Source organism: Zonotrichia albicollis, chromosome 8, assembly GCF_047830755.1.
Source record: "Zonotrichia albicollis isolate bZonAlb1 chromosome 8, bZonAlb1.hap1, whole genome shotgun sequence".
NCBI classification, from domain to species: Eukaryota; Metazoa; Chordata; class Aves; order Passeriformes; family Passerellidae; genus Zonotrichia; species Zonotrichia albicollis.
In genome coordinates, this window is record NC_133826.1 from 31,200,571 (window position 1) to 31,213,838 (window position 13,268).

Consider the following 13,268-nt stretch of genomic DNA (forward strand, 5'->3'; position numbering starts at 1 on the left):
TAGATTTATACTTGCCTAATTATGTGGGAATACGTTCCTGACCTACTTAAAAACAAAACTTTGGTTTAAACATTATGATCAGCTTCTATCCAGTGAAATATTCAGAAGCATCATGAAGCAAAGAATGAAAAGTCTATCAGATAATGTCTCAGCTATCCTGACCTAGAGTTGGTGAAAGTCATGCTTGGACCCGGATGCTGGGCTAGAAACCCTCAAAGGTCTTATAGTCAATATTTCCCCAACTCTGTTGTAGCGCCTTCCACCTGAACAACTGTCTTCATATGAAATCAGACTTTCACCAATCTCCTACCTCTAGTACCACTTCATCCAGCTGCCTCTTCAGCGTGCTGTTTTCTTTCTTGAGTTTCTCATTCTCCAGCAGGGCTGCCTCCAGCCTGGCCTCCAGTCCCAACATGTATTCCTTCTTTTTCTTGCGTGACTGAAAGGCTGACTCACGGTTTTTAATCATGCGCTGCTGCCGCCTCAAGACATTGACCTGAACACACAATACACAGGCTGTTAACAATCCACAAGTTAAAACTGCCTCCATGCCACACAAAATTTCTGCTTCTCTGCTTTGTCAGAGGTCTGCACAGATAGTTTCCCATACTCTGCTTCAAATGAGCTGCAATGGTCAGCACAGAGGCACCTCAGGATCATGGTATACCTAAGGAAAAAACAGGTCCTCAACTCTCTGTTTTCTTCTGTATTCTCAACATTCTATATGCAGGGGTCATCAAACATATACTCAAGTTTGATTTGATCAATCACATCACAAGACAGAAAAGAACTTATCTTCAGGTCTGCAAGGCAGCAAGAATGTCTTTTACCTTGACTTCTCCCTGCACCATTTTACAGCCTACAATCATCTGCTACATTCAGGCTACAGTCATCTGCTTTCCTAACAGAAAATTTCTAGGGTTTTTCAGTCTGTTCTGTATGGAAGTCATTTCCATACTGATTACACCTGCTTCTGTACCTTTACCACCTATGCTACACAGTTTTTGAGATTTTGAATAGTGTTGCTGATCTCAGATTGCACATTCTGTGCGTATCAAGTACTTGCAGGGGAGTTTAAATGCACTCTCTGGGTGCATCTACACTAACATCTTAATTCAGATCAGGAGTGTGGCTTGGGTTCACATTTCCTGACTGTCCCACTAAAAGTGCTTTGCTTCACATCACAGACCAATCTCTGAGAGCACACAAACTGGATTCCTTCGGGATGAAACTCAACCAGCAAACATGCTCCAGGAGAGCACATAATTCATTCTAACCACTAGCAGGCATTCAGTCTGCAAGACCAGACTGGGACAGCTCAAAGCAACCCCTCCCCATCCTCCAACAATCCTGATGACTGATTTTTTTCCCAAGCAGGAACACTCCATCATCTTTTACCACTTAGTCATTCTGTGGCTTGCACTGAGTGGGACAACCCAGACCAAAAGCATCTTGCTGCCGACAAGGATAACAAGGATGAATACTGCAGAACTATACAAAACTACTTGAGATCCTAAGCTTAAACACTAGATTGTTGATTTCCTTTCACTCACAGATTAGAAACAGTGTTTTCATTAGGAAGAGAAGAATGCCATCACATTTTTAAGCTGCAATGGGATGTGCCTCAATGACGATTACACTGACAGATAACTGAATGATCCATCTTACATAGACCTGAATATCCTTCAGTACCTACCAGCAAAGGCTCTGGTGTAATCTCTATCTCCCAGAGCAGGACCATTAAAGAAAAAAGATGAGAACTATTCCAGAAGTATTATTCTAGGGAAATAGTATAATCTGTCACAGAACAGAAATATTAACTAACTCAGATTTTGAGTCTGGCTATGCAAAAAACCTTAACCAAAGCTTTTCAACTCTCTCCTTGTATCTACCTGCACACAGACAATATGCTGCTCTAGGGCACTGGCATCTTCAACAAAAAGTGGCCACGAGCTGTTTGAAGAACCATCCTTCTTGATGCTGCAGTTTGGTGACAAAGATGAAGAAAATGTGTTACAGTGCATTAATGTTCTGGGTTGCCTCCATGTTGGTCTAATTGCTTTTTATAAAGATCATTTATTATATATGTAGCCTGCTTTCACCAACCAAAGTCCATGAAAGTGAAGCTGTTTGTACTTACTCCAGTTTCTCTCTTTAGCATGGGGTGGAGAAAGAAAAGATTTTAACATATTTTCATTAACACTAAGCTTTGTCTTGAATTTTTTAAGTGCAACATTTAACATAAAAAAGCTTCTGCAGACATATAAAAACTGGACCAAAAAAAAGATTCAGGCTAGCCAAGAACTGCAGCATACAGAACACACCAGTCTGGGGCCAGGATCACTTAAACTGTTCAGAGATGAAAAAACAAGGCATGAGTTCATGCAGCAGCTTTGGCTCAAGTTGTGTGCTATTCCAAACAAGGAGTTACATTCCCCTTTCAAAAAAGACATTCTACATTTTGAACTCAGAAAAGACCAAACTGTTTTCATCCATTCTTGTTTACAGACCTGCTCAGGATTATTCATTACTGGACAGCTTTTAATTACATGTCTGGAACCTCTGGCAAATCTACATGCTTCCCTGAAGAAAATAAGGTGTTAGAGCACCAGTGCAGTGGCTCTATACTAAAAGTACATCATAACATACATCTGTCACTGTTTCAGACACTGCCATCTACATTTTATGTGTCACTTATCCAGACTGGTCTACTTTACTTACAGTTGCCCAAATGCTGTGAGGAACAGCAACTCTCCCCAGCTGATTCCAGGTACTCTGTGCAGTAGCTGCCTTTCAGTATATGCCTCACCAACTACATTTTAACTAATTTTTAAGCCCTGCTGAAATGAAATCCAGTATTTGTTGTCCCTAAGTTATTTTGTTTTAATTTACAATCCTTAAACGGCTTAAGGTCTTTCTTGGTCAGCCCTCCAGGTCTTGCCTGGCTTTTCTCAGAGAATATGCCACAACTGCACACCCAATCCCAACTAAATGTGATGCAGGAAATGGAAAGAGCTGTGTGAAAGTGCTACAGGAATGCTGAACCTGGAAGCAGCATGGTAATCAGCATCACACAGCTGGCCTAGCACCAAGGTAAATATGCCCCCTGCCCGAGCATTTTGATACTCAGGAGGGAAAGGAACTAATTTATAATGTCAGTCTGCTTCAGCAACGTTGCTTTGCACAAATGCTGAACCGAGATTAAAGGTAGCAAACAGCTCTGCTAATTTCTTTTACAGCCTCCAACTTTTAAAATTGTATTGTACTGATGTTCCACTCAAGAGAGCAACTCCTGGTTCTAAGGAAACACAGACCATAGAGGGAGAATTTGGCCTTAAAAACAATCAGTAATTAGTGATGCAACTTCTGCTTTCTAGCTTTGAAAACCACTAACAGAGACACACACAGAAATGCTGTAAATATGGGGAACTGGCAGGTTCATTGCAAAGCCTTGCTTTAAAGAGCACTAACCAGATTCAGATTGTCCTCTATCTTCAGAGGTTTCACAGAGTCATGCACTTTACAAATAAACACCGCCACCTCCATTTACTTCCAAAGAAAACTCAGTTATGAGCAAAATTTAACCTCCCTTCCAACACAAGCTGTACTTCTGGAAGCAAGAATGTCTCTCATACTCTGAAGAGTTTTTGTACATGTGCTGGGAAAGTTGACAAAGAGCTGAAAATACAAACCATTCAATGTAGCATGAGCTGGCTTCTTACCTCAGCTTATGAAAGCTACTGTCTTTGAAGATGCATCTTTGATTGCAGGAATACAGGACATATGCAAGGTTTTTTTGCTCTAATGGAAGTTCTGGGTTTTGTCTCTAACTCAACAGAACACAACTTGCTTAATGAGTTTACGTCACACAAATATTACAGCATAACGTACAGCACAGAAATGAGGATTCTTCAAATAGAAATCCACACTTATGCTGAAGTTATTTTGCATAATTAATCTTTTCTAGATTTTCTGTATTCTGGCACTTCCTTCATGGCTGGTGGGCTGCACGTGTGCCACCAGGACACACGGGGCCTAACACCTACAGCTAGCCATCAGCTTATACCAATGTAATCCACTGCCAGTCTGAATGTTAAACTAACAGTTTATCCCTCCTAAATCCAAAAGAAACTCCTGCAGTGTTTCTCTTTATCCTGCAACATTTGCTTAGATTAGGAAACAATAACACGCGTTGCAGAGCTCAAATGGCAGTTCCCTCTGTGCAGCCCTGAGCACCACATACGTGTCCAAGGCAATCGGGAGATGTTTTAACCCTGCTGGCCCCAGCTGAATCCCAAAACATTTGTTTCTTCTCAAAGCACTTTTTCACAGCATGTGCCAAAGAACAGCTGCAACTGTTTTTTCATGTTGTAACAAACACAGGTAAGAAGTGCAGCATTTCGCAAGTCTTAAAACTATTTCCCTAAAATGGCTTTGTGTGGAAATACCAACACAACCACCCTTGGAAACCAACACCTGCTTGGTACCCCAGCTACACATTTGACTCCTGATGTCGTGGATATGGATATGTATATGGAATATGATGACAATGAGGGGGTTTTGTCAATTAACCCTTACATTCAGACAATGGCAAGGTGCCATGCTAGCCCTGCTTACAGGGAGTCACAAATCAAGTGACTGCAGGTCATTGATTTGTGGTCTCTCAACTTAACTTTGCATGATGGGCAATTATCATTAAAAATGCAGCACACTTAACTGCCCTGCCTACTACAGACCTTTGCTTTCTGCACTTTGAATATCAAGTTTCCACTGTACTCTGGCTGCTAAACTATTGGTAGCACAATATTTTCATTACAAAACGCAGCCCTTTACACCTACTTTACACCTACTGCTTACTGTGAGCTACTACTGAAAAACTTACTTATTCACATTGTAACTGTTGAGAGCTTAGCCCTCTTCTACTCATTCAATAAATGACCAAAAGGGAGCCTGAAGAGACTAGGATCATATGAAACACAGTAACTGAAGTTTCTAAAAGTTATTAGTAAAATCTGGGGAGATAAATGGGTATGGAAAGAGAATGAGGCATTGAAATTTCCAATTCACCTGCTTCCAAAGAAATGTTTTTACTATATGGATTAGAAAAGTGATTTAGCACTAACCAAAAATCAGATCTATCAAATTTTCCTGTATGTAAGAGAGGTCCAGCCATTGAGAACTTGCACTTGAGAAGACAAGTTACAGTAAATGTCAATTAGCACTGTCTTCTGCCACTACACTTGCACACCTGCTCTGCAGCTCCAGGCAGGCCAGCAGACATTTAGCTGCTCCTCCGTGTTCTGTGCCAAGCTGCTGAATTCCCTGCTTACAGCTGGAAATCCTACTGAGGGTTTTCCTGAGACTCTGAAGGGACCATTGGGTCCCACATGCAGGTAACCGCAAGAGCTGCACAAGCCTTGGCCAGCAGCTGTCAGAATCAGAACTTACATCCAGCCCCATGGCCGGCGAGCTGCTCTGGAGCAAGGGCTTCGTCACCGGGATTTTGCCACTGCTGGAGCCGCTCCCAGCAGCTGGAGACAGAGCCTTCACCGTGTGGTTCTGAAGTGCTGGGGCCCCTCCAGTGACTGCAAGGACTGGCTGGGAGGCAGGAAGCACCCCAGAAGCCTGGAGCTGTACCACAGCAGGCTGGGGCAGCACCACAGATGGACCTGGAACACAAGAACAGCAGCGCTCAGCATGGATGGAATGGATTTATACATCACCACTTTGCAGGGGCATACTGCTATCCTCTCCTGCCCTGCACAGCTGATCTCAAATCCATTAGTATATTCCACAGAACAGGAATGGAAAGAAGTTGTTCCGAAGTTTACAAGACTCTTAATCCATCTCGCAAATTAAAAGTACAGACATTAAAGGAATCCAATAAACCAAGCTCTGTCTCAAAAGCTCTTCAAAGTTAATAAAATTCAACACTTGTTATATACATTACTCAGTATTGCAAATACTTGAAGCACTCTGAACAACCTTTTCACAGAATTTAGCCAACTTTCCTCAATCCTTCTTCTCCCTTTTGTTCATAAGTACTTTATTGCTGTATTCAATGGAAAACTTACAACACAGAAGTGACTCAAGCAACATAGATCAATTCAAACTAGCAGTGAGATGGAAGATGAACAAAAAAGAGCAATGCAAGTTACGCTTTCAAAACTTATGCTGAAGCTTCAATTCACTAAGACCATTTTTTTAGAAAAATGTCTTATGCAAGAAAGTTTATACACAAGCTGAATTGAGCTTAAAGAAAAGCCGGCAGAAAAAATGAGGTAATTTTGACAGTTTGAAATGGAATTAAAAACAGTCATTTCCAACAAATTTCAGTCCAACAACTACATTTAACTCAAGCAGGTGCTTGAGTAATATTTTGCTGTCTGAAAACACATGAATGTCTCTCTAATCCTTTGTAACAGGATGACCTCGCCAGCTTTCAGAAAGAGCACATTCCAGCTGAGCATTCCAACCAAAATGCTCGACAATGGATTACAGCACTTACCCAGCCTTCTAGAAGGTGAAAAGTGAAGTAATTTATCTAGTGCCAAGATCCTATGTATGGGGTTAAAATAGACCTTTTTTTTTTTGCAGGCACAATCTCAAAGACATCATAACTTAGTACAACCCTGTTTAAAAATCTTAAATGATGAATTTGAGATTATTTCAATTTTTTTTTATGTATAAAAGTGATGATGCTCTAAGACCATGCTTTTGCCTTTAAGCATTTATAAAAGAGGCTGTGAAAATGAAATTTCTCATGCTTCTTTTAAGATAATGGCATATTTCAAACTGGCACTTCCAACTTGTCATATGCAGGGGATTTAGACAGATGAAAAAAGATCCTTATGGTTTTTATTACGGAAGCTAAACAAGAAAAATTTTAAACATGCCATCAGTTAAAGGAAAGCATGGACATACTTTCTCAAAAGTATTTCCTCTATACTGTCTCACAGAAACTACTGTCCTGACTTTTTTTCAGGGAAAAGGAGAAGCTGATCTTCAGAGTACTAGACTTATATCCAAAGAAATCCATATCCCCAGCATTCCTTATTCCAGATGGTATTTTATCAGCTGGAACATCAGAAGGAATAAGAATTAGGTCACATTGACAATGCTGACCTGTGTTTTAAGCAGTCTAGCAATCTTAGGCATGTTACAACAAATGCCAGCATCTCCAGATTTGGCTGAACCCCTGATGGAAGAGAAATCAGTAATGGAGACAAATTTTTCCCAACTGCAATAATTTCTAGATACATGCCCTTAAGGATTTGTCTCCTTTTCCTCCTTCCGTGCCTCAGCACCCGTGCAATCAACTGCAAGAGACTGTGGCCATCAGCTGGTGAAACGAGCAACTGCACATCCAGAAATGAAAGCTCGAGCCATGGATCCAGAAACGAAAGCTCGAGCCATGGATCCAGAAATGAAAGCTCGAGCCATGGATCCAAAATGAAAGCTCGAGCCAAGGATCCAGAAATGAAAGCTCGAGCCATGGATCCAGAAATGAAAGCTCGAGCCATGGATCCAGAAATGAAAGCTCGAGCCATGGATCCAAAATGAAAGCTCGAGCCATGGATCCAAAATGAAAGCTCGAGCCAAGGATCCAGAAATGAAAGCTCGAGCCATGGATCCAGAAATGAAAGCTCGAGCCATGGATCCAAAATGAAAGCTCGAGCCAAGGATCCAGAAATGAAAGCTCGAGCCATGGATCCCAGAAATGAAAGCTCGAGCCATGGATCCCAGAAATGAAAGCTCGAGCCATGGATCCAGAAATGGAAGCTCGAGCCATGGATCCAAAATGAAAGCTCGAGCCATGGATCCAGAAATGAAAGCTTGAGCCATGGATCCAGAAATGAAAGCTCGAGCCATGGATCCAAAATGAAAGCTCGAGCCATGGATCCAGAAATGAAAGCTCGAGCCATGGATCCAAAATGAAAGCTCGAGCCATGGATCCAGAAATGAAAGCTCGAGCCATGGATCCAGAAATGAAAGCTCGAGCCATGGATCCAAAATGAAAGCTCGAGCCATGGATCCAGAAATGAAAGCTCGAGCCATGGATCCAAAATGAAAGCTCGAGCCATGGATCCAGAAATGAAAGCTCGAGCCATGGATCCAAAATGAAAGCTCGAGCCATGGATCCAGAAATGAAAGCTCGAGCCATGGATCCAGAAATGGAAGCTCGAGCCATGGATCCAGAAATGGAAGCTCGAGTCATGGATCCAGAAATGGAAGCTCGAGCCATGGATCCAGAAATGAAAGCTCGAGCCATGGATCCAGAAATGAAAGCCTGAGCCACGGATCCAGAAATGAAAGCTCGAGCCATGGATCCAGAAATGAAAGCTCGAGCCATGGATCCCAGAAATGAAAGCTCGAGCCATGGATCCAGAAATGGAAGCTCGAGCCATGGATCCAAAATGAAAGCTCGAGCCATGGATCCAGAAATGGAAGCTCAAGTCATGGATCCAAAATGAAAGCTCGAGCCATGGATCCAGAAATGGAAGCTCAAGCCATGGATCCAAAATGAAATCTCGAGCCATGGATCCAGAAATGAAAGCTCAGGGCGTGGATCCAAAATGAAAGCTCGAGCCAAGGATCCAGAAATGAAAGCTCGAGCCATGGATCCAGAAATGAAAGCTCGAGCCATGGATCCAAAATGAAAGCTCAGGCCATGGATCCAAAATGAAAGCTCAGGCCATGGATCCGGAAATTAAAGCTCAGGCCATGGATCCGGAGATGAAAGCTCGAGCCATGGATCCGGAGATGAAAGCTCGAGCCATGGATCCAGAAATGAAAGCTCGAGCCAAGGATCCAGAAATGAAAGCTCGAGCCATGGATCCAGAAATGAAAGCTCAAGCCATGGATCCAGAAATGAAAGCTCGAGCTGCTTCAAAAACCAATAACAGGGTAAATGTAGCAAAGAAGAATTATCACGGGGCAGGAAGTCACTTTCCTCTTGTTAACATCGCCAACTTTTCTAACCTCTGACACAGCTCTCAATTTTTAGCAGATTTCACAACATTCTATTTAATGCTGTTTTAGTGAGCTAAAAAGCCATAAACCCACGCTCCCTCCATCCTGTGGAAGAGTTTCATGTGGGTAAAAAATGCTTATATCACTTCCCCCAAGCTTTCCAGCTTCCTTCAAGCCATCCTAACTGATTCTACTGGATCTTCCTTCAGTTATGACAAGAACAGCACTGTAATCACCTTATGCACCACCTGACATTGCAAGCAGAGCAGAGCAAAGCATCCCTACAGATCCTTCCAAATCAGCAGTTTTATCTCCACAGCTGCCAGTGTTCAGCACAGACTCTGTCTTCCAATCCAAATAATGGAATTATATAATCCAGCCCTCCATTTTACACAATGCCCATGTGAGTGCTGTTTCTCACAGGACAGGATGAGAGGAGTAAGGCCATCTTCTCAGCCTAAAGCTTTTCCAGCAATGCATGTAGGATCCTTTTTTCTCCTATTCCTCCTCTTTCATACACCAAACCTAACTCCATTCTACCAGCCAACCCAAACAGACAATGCTACCACCAAGACCTGGCTCAGCCAAGACAATTCACCTACCTTTAGGAGGTGCTGGCTGGATGTTGACAACTGGCTGATTCTTTGGCAGTGGCACAAGTGTGGGAAGAGTCTGAATAATGATGGTTTTAGCTGGGATGCCAATGTTAGCCTGAGCTTCAGGCACAGCAGGCAAAAGGGGTTTGGGTTGTATCAAAGGCCTGGACACTGTCTGACCACACTTCTTCAGGCTCCTTGCAGAATTATTTGCTAGAAAAGGAAAAAGAGTCAGAACTGGACCAAGAGGCATAAAATACATAATTCAAGCTATAATGAAGTAGCTTTTAATGCGGGGTTTTTTATCCATCTATAATATCTGTTGAAAATAAACACACCTGACCAAATACTTCAGTAATAAATGACAGGACTCTAGTGCCTGTTAGTTAATAGTATTAATATGCATGCAAGACAACACACATATTATCTATAGCATGAAAGTAACTCTTTCTCTCATACCAGATCGAGAAGAAATGCTCACAGCAGGCTTCTTCCCTCCATCTCCTTCAGGGGATGCAGGGGTTCTGCAGTTCTTGCTGTAGAGAGAGATGGGAGACATCTGGGAGCTACAGCTGAAGTCCACATCATCCTGCAGACAGGAGGCACAGGAGATTAACACTTCAGAAAGTCAGAGCAGTATCTACCAGCACTTGAGAGTCTATCTGCTTCTCATCACATCTGTGTTGCTGCTGCAGCCAACAGGACAAAGGTTTTACTCTGCAATTTGATTCTGCCTAATGTCAAGTACCACTAAAAAAAACCCAACAAGTACTTCTCCCCATCAGCAGAGCAATGGGAGGCAGAGGCCAACCCTGCTAGACCCAGAAGCCTTTAGAAGGCATTTTGTTTGGCAACAAGACTACTGAACATAGATGAGGAAAGAGTGCTGAACATGTTCTTATTCAAACGGGTCACAGAGAATAGATAAGAAAACACCACTGACAGGTTTTTGCCGGGGTTGGGAAAATAAGCTGTTTCCTCTTATGCCATGAATTTGGCATAAGAGGAGTAAATCCCAGGGCTTTTGGTTTGTCAGAGCTGTTGCTGTGTGTGTTACATGGGGGGTTTGCATACAGGCACGTTCTGCACTGGAGAGTCCACAGCCGGTGGTGAAGGGACCGAACAGCTGGAAGCGGCTGGCGATAAAGGCTCTGTCTTCACGTTTGCATCTGCAAGAGGCACGTAAAGACATTTCACTGCACAAGTTTGTAGCAATGGGAAAAGTAAAGAACACACTGTCCCACACCAGATATTTAATTCCCAAAGCAAGGCACAGCAGAAAATGTAAGGAGATTAAAGGTATTGAACAACTTGGCCCGTAGGGCAGCCCTTGACAGCTGTGTCCATCTCTTAGAGAAACACAGCCTATCTCTCATCACAGAGCAAAGGCTGCAGGGCATCAAACAGTTCCACATGAGTTTTAAGAGCTCACCCTTGTGGGGCAGGAGGGGAAGAGCAACATCTGCAAAATATAGGAGGTTAATTACCTGCATAAGCATGGCCTGTAATATTCCAAAGGTCCGAGTCCCAAGACATCAAATCCAAATCAAAATGAAAGTTATAAAGATCATTTTCCTGAAATGACAGTTCAGAAAAAGAGACAAGACAAAAACAAAGATGCATTGATACCATCAGCAATTATGTTCACATTCCTACAGCTCCAGAAAAAAAAAAAAAAACAGCATAACTATCAATCACTTCAGGTGCCTTAAGGTATGCAGAGAATGAAGTCCTTAAGGGAGAAATTCTCAACTGAAACACACAAAACAAGGCTTCTTTTTAACTTACACTAGTAGGAAGGGGCAGGTCAGTTTAAGATCATCACTAATTTTCATACTCTTCTTTGTAATTTTTATAGCAAAAGTTTTAAGTTCATTGAACCATCTCACAAAAAACAAAAGTCTTAGGCACCTGGTGCCATCCTCTCCTTCATCTGCCTTGAAAAATTTATTTCATGCTTTTCCACCACTACATCTCAAAGCACTTTACAAACAAAAGCAGCACCAGAGGCAGTTTACCAGCAGGAAAACAGACACAAGACTGATTAGCCCAAGACCAGATTAATGGTATGTGCTAGGTCTCCCTATAATTGAATACACCAATGTCAACAGCTAAAGCCAAGGACACCAGTTTCCTTTTCCAACAAAAATCAAAACAATCAGGCTAAAATCACTCCACACATATTATTTATCATATGCCCTTTAAAACAACAATTGGGGTTTTTCTCCATTTATTATGTTTGTGCATATGTAAGTCTCAGTTTCCTATGCAAATGTGGCCCTTTATAAGCACTTGCATGAAAAATACAGACATGACATACCCAGCTTATACAAATATATAAGAAAGATTTTCCTGAAAACCATGCTGCAAATATACCTTCCCTTATACTCTCAACTTGCCCTGTGAAGGGAGGCTCAAAAAGCCAGCAAACTGCATAGATAATGGTATTTTTAAGTTAGAATGAAAAGAAAGCTTATCAGAGCACATTTAAAGGAAGAATGACCAAAGAATCGCAATGTGAGCTGTGCATTAAGAGCCCTCACCCAGGCACGTAATGCTGACCTGCTGATGGGGAATACCTTTCCCTGTGCAATCAGTCTGTTCCCACATTTTCTCCAGTGACCAGTTCTACACGGGTAGGAATGCTCTTAGAACCTGGGTTCACATGAGATGATAACCCAGGCTTGTGCTGGAGGTGGACTGGGACACAGAGAGCAGAGACATGGCAGGGAAGAACATGGAAAGGACAATCCACGAGGTGAATGCCCCGGGAGAGAAAAAGTAGTATGGACAAGTGGGCAGTGAAAACGACAGGGAATAATGCAGAAGGCTGCAAGCATAAGTTCTTTTGAGAAAATCCTACATTAAAGAAAAAACCAATAAGTAACCTAATAGGCAAAGGGATAAAGAACAGCCCGGGTGGCTGTAGGTGTAACATACCCACCGTTCTCCCAGGCAGCCCCGAGCCAGCGCCCCCCCAACACTGCCCTGCGGGGTTCACCTTCACCGGGGCAGTGACACCGCCACTCGCCCTCGCCGGCACCTCGCATCCTTACCCTCACCCCCCGCCTGGCACCCTTACCCTCACCCCCTGCCCTGGCACCCTCCGCTCCGCTCCGCAGCCGTGCCCGCAGCGCTGCAGCCATCGCTATCTCCGGGCGCAGGCCAGGCGGCCACGCTCTCCTGCCAGGCCGCTCCGAGGCCCCCCGAGCCGGGCCGGGGCTCTCACCGCCGGCACAGCGCGGACCCGGCCCCCGCCATCCCCGGTACTCACGTCGGGCTCGTCCTTCGGGGCCGCGGCGCCCAGCAGCTCGCTCAGCTCCTCGCCCAGCACAGCCTCTGCGGAGAGAAAAGGGCTCAGCGCCCGCCCGGCCCCGCCGGGGAGCCCCGCGCCGGCCCGGCCCGGTCCCGGCCCCGCGAAGTCACGCTCACCCCAGTCCAGGCCGCCCCCCGGGGCGGGCAGCAGCCCCGCCGGCTCCCACTCGGCCTCGGCCGCCGCCATCGCTTCCCGTTCCTCCCGAAACACACGTCTGCTTCCGGCAGGGCAGGGCCGGGCCCGCCCGCCACGGCGGCCGCCGGCGGACACTCGGCGGCAGCACGGGCTCGCACGGCCGCTCTGCGCGCTCCGAGCTCCGCAGAGAATCACGGCATCAGCTCGGCTGGGAAAGACCTCTGAGATCAGCAGGTCCAGCCCATGAC

At 44.2% G+C, this 13,268-nt stretch overlaps 1 protein-coding gene across 1 annotated transcript in view; it reads right to left on the minus strand.

Annotated features, from left to right (window-relative positions):
• The window catches only part of ATF6 (activating transcription factor 6), a 72,364-nt gene extending 59,173 nt beyond the window's left edge, over positions 1 to 13,191 (minus strand). The window contains exons 1-8 of the mRNA XM_074546522.1: positions 13,002 to 13,191; positions 12,844 to 12,908; positions 11,057 to 11,144; positions 10,644 to 10,738; positions 10,029 to 10,158; positions 9,576 to 9,782; positions 5,449 to 5,669; positions 311 to 496 (exon numbers count right to left, since the gene is read on the minus strand). Coding sequence (XP_074402623.1) covers positions 311 to 496; positions 5,449 to 5,669; positions 9,576 to 9,782; positions 10,029 to 10,158; positions 10,644 to 10,738; positions 11,057 to 11,144; positions 12,844 to 12,908; positions 13,002 to 13,071 — 1,062 coding nt within the window. The 5' untranslated portion in view covers positions 13,072 to 13,191. The remainder of the gene's footprint in view (positions 1 to 310; positions 497 to 5,448; positions 5,670 to 9,575; positions 9,783 to 10,028; positions 10,159 to 10,643; positions 10,739 to 11,056; positions 11,145 to 12,843; positions 12,909 to 13,001) is intronic.
• Positions 13,192 to 13,268: the final 77 nt, after the last annotated feature.